Source organism: Ambystoma mexicanum, chromosome 5p (assembly GCF_040938575.1).
Source record: "Ambystoma mexicanum isolate Mex_15411 chromosome 5p, UKY_AmexF1_1, whole genome shotgun sequence".
NCBI lineage: Eukaryota > Metazoa > Chordata > Amphibia > Caudata > Ambystomatidae > Ambystoma > Ambystoma mexicanum.
The window spans coordinates 1,144,612,844-1,144,636,441 of NC_090930.1; the positions used below are offsets into that span (position 1 = coordinate 1,144,612,844).

General features: G+C 48.9%; 1 protein-coding gene across 3 annotated transcripts in view; it reads left to right on the forward strand.

Annotated features, from left to right (window-relative positions):
• LOC138481457 (cadherin-6-like) overlaps positions 1-23,598 on the forward strand; it is a 295,066-nt gene that overhangs the window by 241,207 nt on the left and 30,261 nt on the right. For all 3 annotated transcript variants that reach the window (XM_069613608.1, XM_069613607.1, XM_069613609.1), the window contains 4 exons: positions 12,425-12,561; positions 21,413-21,534; positions 22,433-22,550; positions 22,663-22,914. In XM_069613608.1, coding sequence (XP_069469709.1) covers positions 12,425-12,561; positions 21,413-21,534; positions 22,433-22,550; positions 22,663-22,914 — 629 coding nt within the window. The remainder of the gene's footprint in view (positions 1-12,424; positions 12,562-21,412; positions 21,535-22,432; positions 22,551-22,662; positions 22,915-23,598) is intronic.

The following is a 23,598-nucleotide window of genomic DNA, read 5'->3' on the forward strand; positions in this document are numbered from 1 at the left end:
GGAGCCTGTGTAATCCTTAAACACAACCCTTTGCAAAATCCACTTACATTATAGATTTGCTACTGTAACAGAGGTCTAGACTGCACTCCTTCACCTGCTCTGATGTCACTTCCTGTTTCAGAGACGGATGGTAGTTCAGTAGAGGTACAGCCAAAATAATCACATTGTTTACATAAAAGGTTAAAATGAGATCCATTGAAATACTTTTTGTCTAGGAAATAGAAATTAAACCATTGCTGTTAAGGGAGACATATTTTATTTTTAATATGTATTTATTTGTTTATTCATTGTGCATTTGTAAGGTGCTTATAAATCAAGAAATTGTGTTTCAAATGCCCAGAGCGCATGTGAGCATTCGGAGCATGCAAGTGCAGAGAGTGAGAAGGGACAATGGAAGGGGGTAAAGTGCTAGCAATTCCACAGAGGAAAGTGCCAGTGAGTCCATTGCGAGCAACAGTTAAGTGCCTGGCAGGGATCTCTAGGTAAGGAGTGATCACCTGCCAATATAGTAAGTGCAGGCCTATGAGACAACACAGGCCAGTGGGTGCCCAAAGACATGTACTGGTAGAGGGTGGGAGGCTGAGGGTGATTGGGCAGAAGGCCAGGACCCAGAAGGACACATAAGGGACCAGGCCACCAATATCACTGAGTGTGGGGTTTTAGCATGGGAGGGGGAGGGGGACAGAGGGAGTAAAGAGGTACGTCTCGAGGAGCTTCCAGAATTGGAGATGTTCCAGCCAAAGACGGAGAGAAAGGGGGGGGCTGTTCCAGAGGAGGGAGCCAGCCGAGGAAAGAGATAGGGCACCAGCACGCTGCTTAGAGAAACACTTGGAACCGGAGGAGCATAAAGATCTGGAGGCAGAGTATTTGGTGAGAGCAAGTAGGAGACAGCATGGTCCCTGACCCCAGACAGCCTTATGGATGATGCAGAGGGATTTGAATTTGATCTTTGCAGCAACCGGGAGCCAGTGGAAAGATTTTAGGGCTGGATAGATACGTTAGAAAAGTCTTGCAGTCCTATTCTGGATAAGATGGAGGGGGCGGAGAGAGGAAGAGGGCAGATTAAGGAAGAGGCTGTTGCAGTAGTCCAGCCTAGAGAGTACCAGAGCTCTAGAGACATTGAACTTCATGGGAAAAGTGAGGAAGGGAAGGATACCTCTGAAGAGGTGGAGTTGAACATGGGCCTTCTTGGCAAGGTCCAGGATGTGAGGGAGGAAAGAGAGAGAGGAGGCAAAGATAACTCCAAGGTTTCTGGCTTCAGATGCAGGAGAAGGGGGGAGAGCCCATAGAGGGTGGCCAGAGTCAAGGGATGAAAGAGGGAGTAGGAGTCCAAATAGGAAGGATCTCAGTCTTGCTGGCATTGAGGCAGAGAACATTAGAGGCAACCCAGGACTGGATGGCAGAAACGCATTCAGGAATTGTGTAGGAAGTAGTGAGAGGATCAGAGGGAAGTTTGAAGAAGAGTTGGGTGTCATCTGCATAATACTGGAAGTGAGGGGAGAAAGTGGAAATAAGGAGAGCAAGCAGAGCGAGATAGACATTAAAGAGCCATGGCGAGAGTTTGGAATCCTGTTGCTGCCAATGAAGGACTGATCTGATCAATTCATGTTGTAATGCTTCCTGTGTTCAATGCAGTACATAAAGCTTATGTGCATGATTCATGGAAATGTGGGCAGAAATCCCACAGGGGCCTCGCTGCGAGAAGGACACACCACAAGCCTGCACGCAGAATAAAAAATGCACATGGAATCCACTCCAAAAAGTCACCAAAAAGTCACTCTATTCGCAAGTCGTGCCTGGAACGCCCCTGAAACCCCCCCCATGCAAAAGCATAAACAGCCAGAACAGCTGCATTTGCATGCTCATCCAGGCGCAATCACACACACCCTTCAAACAGTGCATGGGGTCCCTGCAAGCAGGCCTGCATCTCAGGAACCATGCACAGGGTCTGCCGTAACTGTTGCTGGCACACCGACAACATGCTTATGATACTTCGCAAGTCAGGTAAAAATCTTAACAGCTTTGTGCGAACCCACGTTAACCATACCTGCACCACGCTACACTGCGTAGGTGCACCCCTAAGTTAGATTGGAACCCTGACTCCGTGCATGCACCCCTAAATTCAACAATCAATCCCACCTCTGCGCAGTGATTCCTATGTGCCAGTGTCCGTACGCCTGCCTTCGGGTGGCATAAAGATTGGAGGATTTGCATGGCCATTTCCCTGCCGGAAGGTTGCGCGATCATATCCCTGAATACGTATTGTTCCATGCAATAGTGGGCGTGCAACGGTCTGCCTGTGGGCCGTCCTGCATAACGGCCATCTTGTTGCATGTTCTTCCCCATTTTTTGTGTTCCAACCCCTTCCTAGCCTTCTATGCAAACCACTCCCACGCTCTGCTCTGTGTGGACTCTCGCGCAAGGTGCTCGACGGCTCACAGAGACGTGGCGAGTCTGCACAAACTCCATGCAAGTCCTGGAAAAGTCTTGCACAGTCGATTCCATGAATCGACGAACAGGGATTTGCATGCAGAATGGCGTGCAAATCACACGCAAACAGTTCCATGAATCAGGCCCTATACATTCATCGTAACGTAGCACAACTTGTGTAGTGCTTTCAACATCCTTTGGCAAATATACAGATCATGTGCAATACTCCTGCAGATTGATAGCTTTAAATTCTATGATGATTCAAAAGATAGCTCACTGTTTTAAGTGTGGGTTACAGGGAGCCGTGTCATATGCTAGATAACAGCTACATATGCCGGCAAGGCAGACTTACTTAGACTTTCCTCTCTCTGAGGTTGAAAAACTTGAGTATATAAACATTGGTGATAGTAACACCTACTGTTCTACAACACAGCATGCCTGCAATAGAAAATGCTAGAATATAGGAACTAAGATAGCTTCCCTATGGTGCTAGTCTAGAGCATAGTCCCTCCAAAAGAGGCTTGCAAAAACTGGGCAGCCACTTACACTAACGATCATTGTGCGGTACTCTGTGGGAGGTGATTTGGTAGCGCAATTCTATCTAGACATGTGACCCAACGTATCCTACTGCGATCCTGGACAGATAATATCTTCTCACTGTATAGCAGTGGTATTCACACATTTTCATACCAAGCCCCCCTTGAGTACATATATTGTTTCTGGGCCCCCCACCTAGGGGTTGTCCTCTTCCGCTCCCCTTCTTCGACATCCCCTCTCCCCCCAAGGGGAACCAAAGGATCTCCAGGGGCGGCCCAGGATATTTAAAAAAATGATTTAGGTGACTGCATTTAACAGGAAATATAAGCAGTAGAAAATCTGTTTATCTTTTATATTACAAACTGTCATCTAAATCGATTTTGGACCCCCAGTTTGAAGACCACTGCTGTATAGCGTTGTGCTGTCTACAGTGAAACGGTTGGCCTTCACACATTCTGGCGGCAGTGTTTAGCCCATTTTACATGGTCATTTAGGTCTTTTGAGGAGAATGGGTCCTAGGCTGGCCAAAAGTCACTGGCCTCTAGCAAGTTCATTTTGACATCTGCTTATGTGACACAAAAAATGTTGTTTTACTATTTCAAATGTTCTTCTTCACATCCTGAATAACAATCTGCGAATTTGTGTCAAACAATGATTATAAGCAGGCCACTGTATCACTGTGTTTTTTGTTGGGTGTATTTAAATCTTCCAGAGTAAAAAAGAAACCAGACGAGATCTTTAGGCTCACGTCAATTAGTATTCTCATACTTTTAGAGAGACATTTATGACTGCCAAAATAAAGCAAAACTCATGCTCCTTTTGCATAGCATGTTTATTTAAGGATTTTTCGTTTTTTTTTGTCATTTTGGTGTATCATGTGATTTTTGTACTTCCCAAGCCAGGCCTACAAAACAGAGTATTAGCATTGGGAAACAACACGGCCAAGTACAAACCTGCAGACACCAAGGGCCTGACTCGCAGAGCGTTTTCCATTGGGATTGCACCATTATAACAGGCTTGTGTGAATCAGGCCCTGTGTCTGTGATCATGGGCAACTCATTTTATCTCATTGTGTCTAATGCGTCACATTTGTCAGTCACAAATATTTTAAATTTGTCATCCCGTAAATGGAATTTAGTTCTATGGGTATGGTCTTCAAACATTCTCAGAGAAGTTTGAACCAGCTATAGTGTTGTTTCACTCTAAAAACTAAACATTCATCCCCACGATCACTGTCACTCACTGTTATGTTTTCATTTCCCGTATAGTTATGTCTCCCTGACCTTTCCTACGCTCCCCCGTTCACACTCATCTTGACCCTGTTTCCTTTTCAGCCCACAGACCATAGCCTGCCGGCCACCCAGGGAAGGGCCTATGGATATCATTTAAGTGTCGCTAGGGGTCGCAACTTCGACCCCTGAGGTCTCCCTTGCTACCCCTAAAAGAAAGATTTTTTTTTCCATTTATTTTTTATTTCTTTTTTTACATTGAGGCTCCTGGGCTGTGGCCAGCTTAATATGGCCCTTTGTTTCTAGAGTGGCTGGTTTTCTGAAGCAATAGCTGGTAAGATAGCTCAGTTGGTTCAGCGGTGGCTGCTGCAATGTGTGTGTAAACTGCAGGTTGCAGGTTCGATTCCTAGCAAGATCAACTCAGCCTTTCATCATGCTGAGGTTGATAAATGAGTACCAACACAGATTGGGGGATATTGTATGTATATTTGTTGTATATGAGGCGCTTAAGTGCTATATAATAACACATCATTATCGTTTGACCTTGGAAGTCTGCTTGCATTCACAGTGATTTGGTAATATGGGCTTATACGCACTGATATTAATGATGCATATGGTGGGGGGGCGTGGCCAACCGCCATGTAGAGCGGACGCGACTTCGGCAAGCTCCGCAAGATGAGCCATCGATAAGCTGTTTTTCCTGTATTTAAGCCGGCCTCAGCGCCTACAAATCATCCCGAGAGCCGCCGGCGGCGACGAGAACCTCCTGGACCCTTCACACGCGAGGGTGGAAGCCCGGGAGCCGAGCTGAGAGGATCGCACACCCCACGACGCGGACAGCCAAGATGGCGGCTCACATCTGCTGAGCCATCCGAGAGAGGGCCGCCCTGCGCCGCCGAGCGGAACGGCGAGGGGGTGCCCCTGCTGACCCCCCGGTGGCCACCCCTGCGGTAGGCTCGGGAGCCCCAAGCCCGAAAACGAGTGATCGACTGAGGCGGACGAGGGCGCCTGCTGGCCCCGCTGTCGGAACCGCAGGGGACGGAGGCCCGGCTGGAACCGAGGCCCAGAGATCGCGCACTACACCGAGTGCGAGTGCACCGGCCACCTCGCGCTGCCCCGGTTGGCGATACCACCGGAGCTGCGCACCCCTGCCCGAATTGCGCCACGGGGGGCGGAGTGCTGGAACCGCGGCATTCGGAACGGGCAGCTACAGAAAGGAGTTCCCCCCCCCCACCGGGCACCGAGAAAAGCAGCGCGGGCCGAAACGCGAAGACTTTCCACGAACTACCATATCAGGCCTAGCCAGGCCGTATCGCACCCCGCGGTGCCTGGAGGCCCTTGAGAACCGGCGCCGGAGCGCTTGACGCCCCGCGGGAGGGCCCGAAGCGTGGACCATAACCCTCCGAGCGCCGGAGGACATCAAGCGGGCAACTTCCACAGCGAGGTGAGGGGATGTCCTGCCCGGATAAGTCAGCGGGGAGGGGGACCAGGTCTAAACAGCGGCAGACCACCCTGGATGCCTACACAGCCCCCGAACCCCCCAGCCCTGAGTGCCCGACCATGGCGACTGCCGCAGGGGACACGAGCGCTACTCCAGCGACGCCTGAACCCACTAACTTGCAACTCTTGGAGGCCATCAAGCTAATCCAAACGACTATGGTGAATAAAATCGACGCAGTGGCCATAGATCTGGGACTCCTCCGCCAAGACGTCCGCTCCCTGGCTAATCGAACGGAGGCACTCGAGACTCAAGTACGCGAGAATTCCGAAGCGAACACCCAACTTCTCCATGACATGGAAGGCCTCCAGCAAACGGTCAAAAACCTCGAGAACAAGGTGGAAGAGGCCGAAGGGAGGGCCCGCCGGAATAACATCCGGCTGCTCGGACTGCCTGAGGGCATCGAAGGCCCAGACCCCACCAACTACGTGGAAAACCTCCTGCTGCAGGAAATCGGCGCAGAGAAACTATCGCAGGGGTTCTCCATCGAAAGGGCCCATAGGTCGCTTGCCAAGAGGCCCCCGCCAGGTGGCCCACCCAGGCCCATGATTGCTAAAGTGTTAAACTACAGAGACCGCGAGGTCGTCCTGGCGTACTCTCGGTCAGGGGGCCAGATATTGAGAAATTCGGCCAGGATCGCCATCTACCCCGACTACACTTTTCAAGTGCAGATGAGCAGGGCCCAGTTAATCTACACCAAAGCCAGGTTGAAGGCCGCTGGTTTGAAATACATGCTCCTTTACCCTGCTAGGTTGAAAGTAATACACAAGAACAGAGCCCACCTATTCGACACACCGGAACAAGCCCGGGACTGGATGGACGAGCAGCAACTACCAGACATAGACGACAAGAGGCGCAGGCCGCGCTGATACACCTACCTAAGACTACTGTATTATACCGCACCATAAGAACACTGCAATCCAACCCCAGGAGCAGCTGAAGGGATCCTACCACGCGGAACACCGAGGTTTTAGCTCCCTCAACCCCCCAGGAGCTTGTGTTTTTCTGTTTTTTCAGGGTACGTTTACCCACCCGTAGGGCACCCGAAGACCATGCCAGGTCCTAGGGAGCGGAAACGGGACAGTCACGACGAGGAGCACCTTGTTAGACCAGTTATTTGTTGGGGAAGTTCTTTCTTAGGGAAAGGGGTGCCGGATATCCGCACCCTAGTTGGGATCCCTAAAGTTGACACACCGAGACCACGGGACTCCTCCAATACCACAGCACCTCCAATGAGGCCTCGACCGGGACCTGGACTAGTGAGAGTACACCACCTTGACTATGGCTGAGAGAGTGAAAGTGATGACATGGAACGTCAGAGGCATGAATAGCTACGTGAAACAGCGAAGAATTCAAGCATACCTGCGACGATGCAAGGTAGGGATCGCCATGCTTCAGGAGACTCACCTAACGGAGGCTAAACTGACTGCGCTAGCCAAAACCTGGCGGGGGACCTTGGTGGGATCCTCCTACTCCTCATATGCTAGGGGGGTCCTGGTGTGGATTAACCCGTCAGTCCCTTTTAAAGTCACGGACACAAAAACGGATAACGAGGGTAGGATGGCGCTGGTGCAGGGTACCATGGAGGGAAGAGACCTATGCCTGATTAGCACATACGCACCCAACCATGACGCCACAGCTTTTTTCCGCTCCTTGAGCCCTAGACTATGCCCCCACGCAAACAGCACCATGATCTGGGGCGGGGACCACAACTGCACTTTAGACCCCCTCAAAGATAGGTCAGACACCAAACACTCCCGCCCGTCCCCCCCCGCCAAGATACTATCCAAACTGATTTCCAATCTGTCCCTTAGCGACCTGTGGAGGGAACTGAACCCGGAGAGACGGGAATACTCCTTCTTCTCCCCGCCACATAACGTCCACACTAGGCTGGACTACATGCTAGTCAGCCTGGAGCAGCAAGCCACTTTCAGCGAGGCACAATACTTACCCAGAGTATTATCAGACCACTCACCCCTGTCGGTCACTTGGGAGGTACACCCGCCCAGACCCCCTATCCCTACATGGAGACTGCGAGCAGAAGCATTGCTTGACGCGGCCTTCAGGGACCACGTACAAGACAGCACAGACGAATATTGGCTACACAATCTAGGCAGCGTAGATCGCATCAGCACCGCTTGGGAGGCGTATAAGGTGGTCATGAGAGGGGACATGCTGGCAGCGGTAGGGGGAACCCAAAAGGCCATCACGAACGCCCTGGCAAAAGCAGAAAGTAAGCTGGGGGAGCTGGAGAATAGAGCGAACCCGACCCCCGAGCAGGTACGGGAAATAATAGCGCAGAGACAAGCCTGTCTGTCACACTGGGAGTCCCTGGGGAAACTAAGCTACGCCAAGCACACGGAAAGGACACACGCCCTGGGAGACAAGCCCGGCAAACTCCTGGCCTGGCTGTACAAAAGGGAATCCCCTAGGACCCCCATCTGCCACATCCTCAGACCAGATGGCACTGCGGTGCACACCCAGGCTGATATTAATATGGTCTTCTCCGAATACTACCAGGACTTATATTCTCAAGCCCCGCCCCCGTTAGACACCGGGATCGAGGACGCCCTAGACTGCATAGAGTTACCCAAACTAGACCCACAGTTGGCCGCAACCCTGGAAGACCCAATCACCCCAGACGAGGTCAAGGCAACCATTAGATCTTTACCCTCTGGGAAAGCCCCAGGTATGGATGGTCTCCCGGGGGAATTCTATAAGACATATGAGGAGACCCTCGCCCCGCTGCTGGCACAAGTGTACAATGAGGCTTTCGAACGCGGCATACTCCCTGACTCCATGAGGGAAGCTGTAATCATCCCCTTGCTGAAGCCCGGCAAAGATGGAACAGATTGCGGTTCCTATAGACCTCTCTCCATGCTCAATGTCGACTGCAAAATACTTTCGGCACTCCTCGCCAACAGGCTACGCAAGGTGATCCCCCTGTTGATTCACCACGACCAAACTGGCTATGTACCTGGGCGCTCTATCACTGAAAATTTACGCAGGTTGCACCACATCATATACCGCACTGAGCATGACACCCAGAAATACGCGGTGGCATCACTAGACGCCACCAAGGCCTTTGATTCGGTTAATTGGGAATGGTTGTACGCCACCATGGCCAGGATGGGCATTGGACCCGCCTTTCTTAAATGGACCCATTTGCTTTACACACACCCCGAGGCTAGAGTGCGTACCAACAAGACGTACTCTGACAAATGGCCCCTCCACAGAGGCACACGACAGGGATGTCCCTTATCTCCCATGCTCTATATCATTGCTGCTGAGCCAGTGGCCGCGTACATCCGGCAGGAATACGGTGGGGGAGGCATTATACTTGATGGAGTGACTCACATCATCTCCATGTACGCGGACGACACCCTCCTCTACCTCAATAACCCTGAGCATCTCCTGCCCTACATCTTGGAGACTCTGGACTGCTTCCAAAAACACACAGGCATCCAGATAAACAAAGACAAGTCGTGTCTCTACCCCCTCGCAGCGCTACACAGCAATGAGGGCGGACCCCTGCCCCCACTGGCTCTCCAGTGGCAGGTAACGTCCTTTAAATACTTGGGCATTGTCATACACCGTAGCCCGTACACAGAACACATCCTCAACACAGCCAGATCAAAGGACGCACTCACCAACTCCATGGCCTTCTGGGGCAAACTTCCCCTTTCTGTGGCGGGGAGGGCGGGTCTCCTCAAAATGGTAGCGCTCCCACGCCTACTGCATTGCTTCACCAATGTCCCCTACAACATCCCCTCAGCCTTTTTCAGAGAATTGAACAAACTCTGCAGAGAATTCCTGTGGCAGGGAGGCAGGCACAGGGTGGGGCTTGACATCCTCCAGAGACCCTACGAGAGGGGCGGACTGAAAGTCCCTAATTTCGAACTATATTATCTGGCCAGCCAATTGAAACACGTAACGCACTGGATGGCGGATGAAACCACCACTGACACCAGACTTCTCCAGCCGGCCCTGCCACTACTGCTACTTAGAGACTTGTTGTGGGTCGGGAAGGGGGCTCCACAACGTCACCCATACCTGGCCATGTTGGGAACCCAGCTCTGGAAGAGGGCCTGTAAGGCTGTGGGGCTGCGAGATCCGTACTCCCCACAGATCCCCATCGCTGCAGTCATGGCGACACCCTCATGGGGGCACACCGAGGCTCGCTCGGTATGGGAGCCCCACGGAGTAGCGACGCTGGGCGACCTCATGCACGAACACGAACTTTCTACATTCTCCGACCTCTGCGAGTCGACGGGCCTGCCCATCGGGCAGTTCTTGCTCCACGGGGCAATAACTCGGGCCTTAAGGAAGAGATGGCCTGAGGCAGACAATCGATTTACAGAGAATGAAACCATCGAAACCTTGCTGGACACAGCCGAGGGAGGCCACGAAACCTCCAGAATATACGAGGCCCTGTTACAGGCAACAACAACGAATGAACTGAAATGCAAAAAGAGATGGGAGAGCGAAATGGGCCTTGTATTCGAGGACAACGCATGGGAAAAGATTACCCACTACCACAAAAAGACCTCCAGAAATGCACGCCTCCAATTAATACAGCTATACATCACGAACCGAGCCTACCTCACACCTGACGCCATATCTAAGTTCAAGGGGGCCTCGCCACAATCATGCCCCAAGTGCCATGCGCCACAAGCAGGAATGACCCATATGTTCTGGAGCTGCCCCATGGTCCTGAGGTTCTGGACCCAGGTACGAGATAGGGTGGCGCTGGCCGGGATAGAAGTCGAAATTCACGAACCAGCAGCTTGCATACTGGGGGCTTACAAGCGAAGCACCAAGAACAAGCCCCTAAATAGACTCCTGGACTTGATTTACATAACGGCGAAAAGGCGCATAGCCATGAGCTGGAAGAGCGCACGAGGACCTGGTGAGGCCCTTTGGTGGTACGATCTCAAGAGATGGGTCGCCGCGGAGACGGCGGCTTGGGAAATGGCCATCCAGGTACAAAAACTTGACTCCAGTGCAGATCTTCTCCGCTGGGTAGAACTGACTGAGCCGCTCCTCCGTTCAGCGACATCGGCCAGCACTCCAAACAGTCCTGGTAGTCCCTGCTCGACACATGAGCATATTGAATGATTGGGGACTGACCTGTGGTCTCGGGGGGAGGGGGGCGGAACGGGTGGGGAGGGATTGTTGAGGTTGTTGGGGTTTTTTTTTTTTTTTTTTTTTTTTTTTGTGTGGGTGTTACACATATTACACCGCCATACCACGCACTGTTTGTTATATGTTTTGAAAAACCAATAAAAATTTTTCAAAAAAAAAAAAATGATGCATATGGTGATCCAATCTTGTATGAAATGTATATCACTTGACAGTGATATCATAACCATATTTTTCATAGTGTTCTTAGAAACAATGCTATGTGATGCCACTTCCTATTTTGTGTACAGGTGAAAGTTTATGTTCCATCGCTTCCTGTGATGTCACTTCGGGGTGGGGTCAAATGACATCACTTCCTGTGATGTCATCAGATGTCAAGAGTCATGTGATTTCATTTCCGCTACCCCTGGCATTTTGGTGAAATGACATCCCTGGCAGGGTCACGATTTACTGCAGGTTCGAGTGCCACAGCATGCAGGCATCCATATACTGAACATTGTAAGATATTTTGAAAAGACTAAATGAGGATAGTTTTTCAAAAAAAGAGTAGCACCCCAAATAATAAGTATGCCTGCAAATCGCAATCTGTAAAGGCGAGTAAAGCAGATGGGTATGTTTCCAGCTCTTTTGGCCTTTTTTGCTCAAGACATCACAAAGGCCCCTTTCTTCCCAAAGCACTGAAGTAGGGATATTAGCATCTATCCATGCAGAACATTTACAGCATGGGGGGCGGGGGGAAAAGAGAGAGAGAGAGAGAGAGAGAGAGAGAGAGAGAGAGAAAGAGAGAGAGAGAGAGAGAGAGAGAGAGAGAGAGAGAGAGAGATTGGTAGCTCCAAAGACAGCTCCCTCCTGCATCCTTCTCACAGCAATGTGTGTGTACCCTGAGGATCTGGGAAAACTCGCTGTGGTGGCCATTTCACCCAATTTTTGTAGTATTTGTTATAGAGGGCAAGCCCCCATACCTCTCTTGTTTGCCCCGCCATACAACCACTGCTCCTACATTTCCTTATAAAATATCCCCTCAACCTGCACCCCTGGTAAAAATGCAGTCAAATGGCTGTTCACCAAATGCGGTGAAACTGGTTGCGGGGAGTTGGGCAGGTGCTGTCCTCCGATTGGCAGGGCAGAAGATGGGTAGCGGTGCATTTCCAAGGCTGCGGTAGCCAATCATATATCTCGATGTTAGGCAATTTGTACTGTAGGACCGCGCTTGAAAAAAGAACTCCCATAAATCCCCCGCTTCTGCATCATCCAGCTTCCACCCACCCCCGGGTGTCCCCCTGCTTAGGAAAGTGGGTGGGGGATAAGATCATCACCACAAATATCAGAGGAGGTTACCACCAGAAGTTTCAAAGAGTAGATGGAACACCTCTTGTCACCGTTAGCCAGATAAAAAAAAACACTCAGGCTTTTACACCCTCACAGATGGCATTGCTTGTGCAGTCCCTTTGTAATGAGATAAAAAGCATATTCCCTGACACACAGTTCGCACCTTCAGACCAAAACTGCTTTGATTTTTATCTGAAAGAGAATTAGCTATACGAAGAAGTGACACAAGTTCACTGTCCCGCTATTTCTGTGTTTGCAGGTACGCCGTGGACCGGCACACAGATATGGACCGGATGTTCAACATTTATGCTGACAATGGCTCAATATTCACCTTGAAGTCCCTCGACAGAGAAACATCGATGTGGCACAACATCACAGTCATCGCGACCGAGATCAGTAAGTCCCCTGCGGTGCTGACGTCAACGAGGTCCCACGGGGGTGGGAGATGGAGCGTATTTGGTGGGGGTGAGCGTGTTTGTATGTGTGGGTCCACTAAGATAATGCCATAACCCACAGAAGTAATTGCAAGACACTGCGGCCATGTTGTTTTGTGGGCCACCGCCATGCACGCGCATATGATTCCAAGGGGTGACGCGCGGGCCAAGTCATATATACTGTAAAACCTTTAATGCTGGAAAAATGTGTGTGGATACAAAATGTGTTTTCCTTGGTTTAGCGTATCATAAATTGCGATCACTGCAGAGTAACATGTGTAGGTGGTATCCAACATCTCCACCTTAGTGTGGTACACAGGTAGCAACTTTAAGTCATGTTCCTGCAGAGTGAATTCACGGATCCTTTGAATTCCAGTGTCTTTAATGTACCATAGGGAAATCCTCCTGGAAATCCACCAGAGGAGTGTGTAATGGCAGAATACTCATCGAGCAGAACCTTAAAGTTTACTGAAATATATGTTGAGTGGTTAATACACAATTAGTTCACACACAAAGAATGTCTTTCTGGGAGTAGTAACCTACTGACCAACATTAGCCTATTCATTCGGGTGACATTAGTCCAGTCCTGGTTTTAACTCTGCATTCTACAACTTGTAGTCCTGGATTTCCCCATTATAAACCCAAACTGCAAGTCCCAAAAGGCAAAGCTAAAACCAGGACTGGACTGATGTTTCCTGTATGGAATGGATAATGCCGGCCTGTATGTAGTAAGGGAGAACAGCTAAAGGAAATGTAGGGGCAACTGGCATTTCAGGGTAGGCTCAGTTTGACTACACACCATCCGTCTGTACATTCTGCAGTGCACCCCTTCATCCATAGATCTTATTGGATTTTCCAAGCGCCAATTGTGGAATGTTCAATGGGAATTGGCTTCCAAGCACCAATTGTGGAATGTTCAATGGGAATTGACGTCCCATGTTATTTAAAAATGACTGCACTTTCAAGTGCATCTGATTGCTCCACAGTAGGACTGGGAACCACTCACGCATCTGCTGATCCTGAGAATCCGCACTTCCCACTCCCCCCCATCCATGCACTTTACCCCTTTTCCCCTTCCCATGCACTTGCGTGCTCTTAATGTCACTGGGCCTAGTAAGATTTTTTTTTTGTGGTTTTATTTTGTTCTCCCTTGTTCCCTTCCCTTTTGTCTGGTCGCGCTCAGAGACACTTGTGTACGAGCGCGATATAAATAAAATATCATATCATATCATAGCAGGGTTCTATTTCACAAGAGCGATTTTCCCGGCCTTAAGCATTTCGTAGCGCCAACGAAAGCCATGTTTCTCTCAGTACCTAACCTGTTCATGAACAGAGCAAGAATGGGCCAGGTCTGTGCAGTATCTACCAGTGCCATCGTTCGCTGGAGTCATTTGCCCCAATATGGCCCCACGTTATCCACCTGAAACTCATACGTTCCCCTCATTCTCGCCAACGCACTTCTTTCTACAGCAGTAGCTCCTGCAAAATGGCCTCTCTCCAGAAAGCCAATCTCTCATTTGGGATGTTCTGCTCCCTTTGCTGAGCTTTCGATCATCTGATTCCTATAAGTGCTTTCTGATGGGAGACTTGGCTATATCATTCATTTGGACCCATAATGTCCCCTAGCTGAACTTGCTGACGCTGGCAGCTGTATATAATGAAACTGTACATGGAAACATTTTATGGACGTCACCGGCCTTAAATGGGATACACCGATTTATGAACATCCGCGCGGTGCCCCGTTGCGCTATGCTGACTGAGCAGCGGCTGCTAAACTGAAAATATCAGGTAGCGGAGGGTAGGAACGCGCTTACCGCGTAATATACTGGGCTCTACATTCCCTCAACTCTTTTATAGATGGCCTTGGCATTTTGTACCATTTCTATCGGAGCGTGATCAATGATCTTCCACATATCACGTAGAAATAAATTGATGCTTCTTTGACATTCATGCAAATGTCTTATTATTATTGTCACTATCATTACTAATAATATGTGCTATTATTAACTTTCTGAACCATAAGATCCCACCTGTTTTCTTGTCTTAGGTTCCCGAGGGGAGCGAAGGCTGCTCACAGGGCAGCAGTCGCTGCCCTAATGTTCGGATAAAACCAATTTGCATTGACTTTTCACAGAATTCTGTTGCTAATAACTTTTGACTTGGTGGACGGCTATGACTGAAATTTCCTAAAGAAAATGTCTGGCACCAGCTCCTACAAACTCGAAAAATTGGGGAACATTTGTTATACCGTTGAAAAGTTATTAAGAACATTTTTAAAACTATATTCAGCCTGCTTCCATTCATTTTCCTATTAAAACCTGTAGTGATAAGAAGTTGGGCACAAAGTATTGCAGATATTTATTTTTTGGGTTTGTTATAAATGCGTCCAGTTGTTTTCTAAAAATTCAGTGGCAAAGGGGGTGCCCCAGTCCAAAAAACGTTCATATATCTCACATGTTGCATTGCAGTCCAGAGACTTATTCAGAAATGAAATCTGTCAATTCTTTTTTTTTGTGTTCGATGCTAGTTATTACCGCGGTAATCCTGTGGGAAGCCGAAAAAGAAAACGGCTCAAAACAACATTTGGAGGGGCACAAGGGGGTTTCACATTAGGATAGAGTTCGGGTGGGTGAAAGAGGACCACATTTTGGGAGAGTTAAGGGTGGGGAGGAGAGCCCGTTTTGTGACAAAAAAAATGATCATCTCAACAGGGGAATCTGCAGATTCCCTGAAGACTTCCCACGGGAAATCTGCAGGACGCGCGCTCGAAAAAAATACATCACACGAACTGGTGAGTGAAAGGGGGTAATTGGAGCGGGTCAGGGAGGATTTGCACGAATGGGGCAGACTGGAGACTGAGAGCTGCTGAGATGGGGGGCGTATTGAGAGTGACAGTGGGGATGGGGAAGACTTTTAAAATGTTGAGTGTTCTCCCCTTACTGAGGTAATTGGGAAATGATGCATTGCCGCGGGAATGATGACAGTGATGACTACCGTGGTAGTGGATGGCAGTATTGAGGTGACTGCAGTTTGTTTCTGTTGGAATTTCCCGGGGTAGAAAACCACAAAAATGAAAGGAGAGAAGAAAATAGAGGGCATGGGCCAATGGTTAGTGGCCCATGCATTTCTAGATGTTTTGCTGTGACAGGGCGAGTGTCCATTACTGGTGGGGTCTGATCATTTACTGGTGCGGGGGATAGGGCCCTCAGCTGTAGCTCATGGACAGTGGGCCATAGTCTTTTGCCTAAATGTTGCAACATGTACAGAGGCCACGACCTATGGCCCTGGCCTGGAATAGGGGCTGTAGCCCGGGGAGACTGCCTTTTTTTTAACAAATAATGAGTGCAAGATGAACAGTGGCCATAACCTAAGGCATACGCTTAGTTGGCTCTGATAAAATATAGCATAAAACCCACAAACCTTGGCATTCACTTAAGTAAGAGAGAGTTAAAATGATCAAATTCATTACAACAAAACCCATAAAATGTGTTGGGGGTGCAAAGTGATGACCCTCTTAACTTGGAGTCACCACCCAACCTCCCGAAACTCAGCCCATGTGTGCATACATGAGGTCACAGCAGGGTTTAATTATGGGATCATTGGCAAGCGTGTATTACTGTGCGAATACAAGGCGGTATTACATTGAACACAGGGAGGTTTCTGCTGGAAAGTTTTGGGAGAAATTACAGCAGAAATGTAAGTATGGGGAAAAAAGAAGTTGTCATGGGCCATTGGGAAGCGCACTTGGGAGGATAGCTCAGGGCCAACGCGCTCGCCTTGGAAGCAAGACGACACGGAGCAACACAGGTTCGATCCCTGGGTCCGCGCTTAGAAACCTCTGGGTATTAAACGTGTTATAACATTTTTTTTAATCATTATTATAATTGATGATGACCAGTAGATCATAATAATTTGGTAGATTTGTTGAAAATGGACAGTGGCCGAGGCCGAAGGCCATGGCCGGTGGAACCTGATTATTTACTAGCAAGAAGGGATATGGGCCACGTTGGTAGGCCACTGGGCAACCGTGATTTTCCCTAATTATTACAACAGAGAGTGGCCCTGGCCAGTGGGATATGTTTTTTTACCAGTGACCGGGATATGGGCCACGGCTATAGGCAGGGGCTATAGATAGGACAAGATCCATGGCCGAGGATCTTGTCCGCTCGACAAGCACCTTATATCCTAATTGTTGCAAAGTGGACAGTAGCCATTGCCTATTAATCCAAGCTGCTTGCAAAACAATGAGTTAAAGTGAGGAGTAAAGGCGATTTCACATGGTTTTGGTCTTTTCTTTTGCCCTCCACCTTGCACAAACTGCAGATTGCATGCTGGGAACCCAACAGTTCCCAAGTGCAAACATGGGCGGTGGCCATGGCCAGTGGGCCCTGGAGAAGATAAAGTATAAGAAAGCCCATGAAATTAGATACACAATCTTTAGTGAAGACAGTGAAGGTGGTCCAATTCACTGCAACAAAACCCAGGAAATTCAGAGGTTTGTGCAATGTGAGGACAAGTTTAACTTGAAGTTCTCCCCCGTTGCCATTCCAGGAGCACAACAGCGATCAATAATGAGATAAGAAATGACATCATGTGTGACATCAATGGGGGGGACCTCCGAGTTAAGATTGCTCCCACTGCACACACCTGCCAAATTTCTTGGGTTTTTGTTGTGATCAATTGGATCATCTTAACTCTGTCTTAACTAAAGTTTTTTACTGAAAAAAGATACATATATATATATATATATATATATATATATACATACACTCACAGACATAGATATGTGCTAAGGGCAGTCAAGTAGCCAGTACCACACAGCAGTCCAAGCTAGAAGTGACTAGAGCAAAAGAATGTGGCATCAATGGGCTTTTAGTTCCCTGCTGGTAGTAAGCCTGAAGCCGTGTCAGACACATTATGGAAATGTTGTATACCCAAAACCTGTGGGCGTGTCCATTACCCATTACTCTATTGCGAAAATCTATTTAACAGATCCATATTATAATATAAATGATTTATACCAGCTTTACTCAAATGGTAATGGGACGGATATTTCCGGCTCTTTCATGACAGCTGTAATGCACTAATCATTCCCATGTGGCTCTTTAGAACAGGTGCGAGGATGGGTGTGCAATGCATAGAAGGTTTATTTCTGACCATGCTGTGGTTTTTACTCTGTAGCTCCTATCTGTGCTGTTCAACAGCAATCAAATGGACGCCAAAGCTAATTTTTAATTTCTCAGAGAAAAACCTATTTTGTCTCGCAAAGCACACATTCTGACAACTAGGGCACATTTTAGAGAAAATAAACTGTCTTTTAAATACCTGGTCCTGGGAATAAAATACTTGGCCATCTCACGTTCGTATCCACTCAAAAGCAAAGTATTCCTTGTGCATAAAAACGAAAACTCGCAGGGGCCGATTCATGGGATTATTTGTGTGGCAAATAGGGAATTTGCACGCCAAACTGCGTGCAAATCTGCATTTGTCGATTCATAGAACCAACTGCTCATCAATTCATGGAACTGACTGCTTGGGACTTTCTTGGGACTTGCGTGGAGTTTGCGCAGGCCCGGCACATCTGTCAAGCGCCTTGCGAGAAAGACCGCGCAAGCCAGAAAACACAGAAAATGGGGAAGAACATGCAAAAAAGTGGGCGTTATGAGAAACGGCCCACAGGCAGTCCCTCGCACGCCCACATTTTTCCAAATGACATGTGTTCACAGAACCCCCCGCACAGCCTCTCGGCAGAGAAATGGTCCGGCAAATCCCTCGGCCACTATGCCACCCAAAGGTAGGCCTAAGTACACTTGTGCATAGGATTTGCAGCGCAGAGGTGGGTTTGCATGTCGGATTTAGGGGTGCGTGTACGCAACCAGGTTCTGATCCCAGTTAAGACCGACTTGCGAATTTTCATACGCATGTTGTTGGGGTGCCAGCAACAGTGACGGGGGACCCTACACAGGGTCCCCGAGATGTAGGACTGCTTGCGGGGGTCCCAACGCACTGTTTATAGGGTGCATGTATTCGCTCCCAGGGGAGCGCGCAAAGGGAGCTGTTCTGGCTGTTTATGTTTTGTGTGTGTGTGTGTGTCGGGGGCGTTCATGCCGCGACTCGAGATTACAGTCACTTTGTGCAGTGAATTCCATGAGTGCGTGAGGGAGCTTGTTTTATTCTGCACGCAGTCTCACGCAGTGTCCTTCTCGGTGCACGGTCCTTGCAGGATTTCTGCGCACATTTCCATGAGTCAGGCTCTGTGTTTCCAAACTTTCTTTCCGGAGGCATGATACTGAATAATAACTTGGTGGCTGGTAATGACCACTATCCCCCTCATCGAGCCTGCCTCCCACCTTTTGCCTGCCAAGCATTGCACTGAAAGACCCAATCCCACAGTCCCCCAAAGCATATTACTTTTTGTCAGTCATGTATTCAAAAATAAAAGCCCTTACTAAAAACACTTATTAACCAGGTGACTTGACATTTCTACTGTAGCAGGTCTGTGGCGCGCCTCCACCACGGTGCACAGTTTGTATCGGCATAAAATTAAAAGAAAGTCAAGATGTGAATATGTGAACCAAAAGAAACCGCAAAAGTGTTCCTGCTCTCAATCTTTCCTCTCCCTCACACTTTCACGCTTCACCCTCCCTCACTACGCCTTCATTGCACAGTCTACGTTTACGTTCGACAGTAGGTAAAACATGCTTGCCTACATGACCCATCCAATCTGTAGTTGCTTATACAGTCATGAGTTTTTTCTTTGCATTCTGGGACTTGTAGTTCTACTTTTCCCATTATGAAACTCATACTACAAGTCCCAGAATGAAAAGAAAAAACCAGGGGTGGATAAGCACCTACAGATTGGACTGGGTGATGTTGGCAACTATGGTAAAAGCCCACAAGCAGAAAACATATCACCTGCTAGCCTCAGGTACACTCTGCGGCCTCCACTTTATTTCGTATTGTTCACTTTTTAAGAAGGCCAGTGGGGGAGCTAAGACTGGGCATGGCGGTTGGCGTCCGTGGGGCTCCATTCAGATCCTAATGCACCCTATGCCCTGCCGACGACAAAGCAGTGAAATAACACTGGCACTTGCCCGATTAGAAGCCCTTCACCCGCTCTGGCGCCAAAACCCTGCTTCGGCCACGGAGGACGGCCCTTTTAATGTGAGTATCTATCAGACACGCACACTTGTATACCTTTGAGGGAGCTTCAGAGCCTTACGGAACAGCGCAGACTCCTTGGCGCGCTGAGACTCACTCTTATGTTCCCTCGGGATAGGAAGATTCCATCGCAGGTTTTACCATCAAGGCAGAATGTGTCTAATTATTACCACTGCTTTTTACCACAATTTTATGTGGGGGAGTGGGTTAGGGTAATAATAAAGGTAGTGGTGTTTGGGGGGCATGCAGGGGTCTCCCCCGCATACATTTGTGGTAAAAAGTCGTACAAAAAAACAATTAGATGAATTCTTACTCGATGAAAAAAAAACGATGAAATCACATAGAACCGTTCCGCCCCTTCCCTCTCTCCGCCCCGCTCTCTTCTGCAGCCTCTGAAAGGCCACAATGCACTCAACCAACATAAAGTAAAATATTATACGGACTGACACCATTCAGAAGGAACAGAAGGGCTAAGTCCTTAGCGGTCACTTATGCAGCCCTATGTCTAGTCCAGAGTGATCTCATTTTAAGAAGTGTACTGCTAAACAGAGACCCCCACGTGCTCGGTAACATAGTTTCTAAAAAGAGGCTGCAAAGAGGAGCTTTGAAAATGGGCCCACATCCTACCAGGATATGGTTCTGCCAGAGGCAGAGCAAATGGGTAAAGACCCAAATATCTCATTCAAAAGCTGAGATTGTCAGATTGTTCGAGATGCTTGCAGAATTAGGAGACCATCCTGCTTAAAGCCCTGAGCCTTAAAGAAGATAAAATGGCTGCTTGCGGCTTCTCGGAAGCCGCTATTAACAGCGTATGTGACCCTTTCTGATCTGGGCTTCAGAAGGGAACCAAAGACATTCTCTCCAAGGCACACTGGCGTACATTTCGTGATCCATGAATTAAAATAAATAAATAACATAAATAGCAAGAACGGATGGAATGAAATCACACTACCGTGGGATGTTGGTGCATGCGGGGTAGAATGCGCGTGGCTTTCCAAGGTGTGAAAGGAACCATGCAGTCTCCCAGAGTTGTTGATGGCCTGGCCCAGAGGCGTCGCGAGGGGGGGGCGGCTTTAGCCCTAGGTCTTTTGGTTCTAGCCCCGGATAGAAGCTCAGGGGGTACAAGCCAAGGCTAGCTAGCCCCGAGTACCGACAGCCTCGACATTAGCGTATCCTCTGATCTTTTCCAGACCTAGCAACACCACTGGCCTGGCCTATGGTTGTATCGTGTACCCCGGCCCCCAGCACCGCCTACTCATGGACTCGGAAAGGAACATTGATGAGCAGGCCCTGTTGGGAGCCACCTCTCCTCTTCATGTCTCTTGAAGCCGTGGCAGCTACAGCAGAGGCAAAAGTCTGGTTGGTCCGAAACCCTGGGCGAGCTTTTGAAGCTGCAGAATGATTGAGGTTAGGACTCCCTGACGCGTTGGATATAGAAGGCTGCCTTTTATGCTACCTTCCATGAGCCCGTCCACCACTGTTTGTTCTTTCTGTTGATTGCTGCATCCGGATGCCCACCTCCGGAGCTGTGTCAGTGGTCTTACAAGAAAGGCCGCAACAATCTTTTCCAACCTTTCTGTAATTATTTTACAGCCCTCCCTTGTATACATCCATTTTACCTTTCTCTTTTCTCTTTTTTTTTGTTGTTGCAGGCAATCCAAAAGAAAACAGCAGGGTTCCGGTGTACATTAAGGTTGTGGACGTGAATGACAATGCCCCGGAGTTGGCCATGTTCTACGAGACTTTCGTGTGTGAAAGGGCCAAATCAGGGCAGGTATGTTGAGGCTGCGTGCCGCTCCCCTGCAGAGTTGTAAGCCTGCTGAGGAACAGAGCCTTTCCATTTGCGCCCCGTGCGGACACGCCACAGCGGGTCCGGACTGCTGAGATGCGCAGGGCATTGTGCAAGCAAAATGCATTCTGCTTGTCCTGCTTGTCTGCTTGACAGGTCCCCAGTATTCAGAACACTGGTTGGAGAGTGCGCCTCATACAAAGTAACAATAGTTATTTGTTGAACATTACGGTGCATGAAAATGCTTCGCGGGAATGTTTCCTACACACGGCTGCTGCTCAAGCAAGACCAATAGAGAAGAGTTGCTTAGCGGCTGGTGTTTGAAAGTCGAGATTTTATGGTTTTGTTGATCCATTTATGTTATTTGCTCCTTTTTTGACTGCATATTAGATTTTGATTCCAGAATTGTATTGTAAGACTCACAGGCCAGAGCTGGAAATTAGCTCTGGGCTCTGAGACAGAGGCCCGGCAATGGTTTGTGCCACTAGCCGTGCTTCGCTCCAAGTTATAAACAAACATCCTTCCTTTTGTTGGTCACATGAAGAGGTGGCTTCTCATCTCTCTCCTTCAGCATTTAAAAAAGCAGTATCTCCCCCCCCCCCCCCGCCCAGTAGAGCGTCCATCATTCACTTCCTCCACTATGGGTCCAGATGCTGTCTTTTTACTGCCACACTTAGGAAACTGTCAGGTCTACTCAAGATGAGAGTGTGCATTGTGACTCATTGCTGAGTTGTAGGGTCACTCAACTTCTTGTGTGGGGTTGTAGATTTTCAACCTCTTTAGCAGTGAAGAGTGGGCAAACTGATTCCTGAAGCCCCATATCGTGCTAGTAAGCTGGTAAGATTGCAATGCCATCTTCATGTTTTCCTCTGTGTTCCGACAGATGATCCAAACCATAGGTGCCATCGACAAGGATGAATTTCTCCGCGGACTCCCGTTTTCATTCTCCCTGCCTCCAGAATCCGCCAGCAGCGCCAACTTTACCATCCAGGACAACAAAGGTACATGAGGTTTAGGGTCTGTGGACCATGGGGGCCATTACGGTCCTGCTACATAGGCTGTTGAGAACATGCTTGATGATGTATTTGATGACATACTTGGGTTTCTGTGCAGATGGCACGGCGGGAGTGTACACCAAACGGAATGGATACAGTCGCCATGAAATGAGCTCCTACCTCCTTCCGGTGGTGATATCAGACAATGGCCTCCCAGTCCAGAGCAGCACCAGTACGATGACCATCCGGGTGTGCGGCTGCGACAGCCAGGGAAACAAGCAGTCCTGCAACGCCGAAGCGCGGGTCCTCCCCACAGGCCTCAGCACCGGAGCACTCGTCGCCATCCTCCTCTGCATCATCATACTGCTAGGTAAAAAGGCTGGCGGTACTGCTTGCATGCACACATGTATATGAAGACAGGGCTGGTTTTGTGGTCATTTGGAACTTTAATGGGTGAAGACAAAAGCAAAGGTGACGAGCTGCTGGTTTTGTGTCTTTGTAACGATGTGGACGAATCAGAACCTTGGGGCTCGGTTTAGACGTTATGGGGCTGCGAGACCAGGTTCTGTGCTTTGGGTCAGCTGTCTGCGAAATGGCGGCTCCTTATTTCTTCCACTCCCATCTGCTGGTGGGGAAGAGAGGCCTTCTGTACAGGGGAGTGGCGAAGTAGTCGCCAATGGTTAGATTTATTGCATACAAGCCTATCCGAAAATGTATTTGGAAGGAAACCGAAGATTTATTCGATCATGGCAGTCGCACCATAGCGCATTGCTAGAACATCTTACTTGCTGGGATTCTATGTGTGTGTGTGTATGTGTGTTTGTGTGTGTGTGTGTGTGTGTGTGTATATGTATATGTCATATTCCTCAGAATGCATTCTAGACTCCGGGATAACTTCCATCAATCCTGGGTCTATGGGGGACGATGGGAACTTTGCAGCACACATCACCCCCCGGATACAGGTGAAGGCCGGCAGGGGGAGCCTTGCTCTCTTGCCCTCTCACTTGGAAGCAGTTTTCAGAGGCAGAATGCTGTTCAGAGACATAGGTATAGC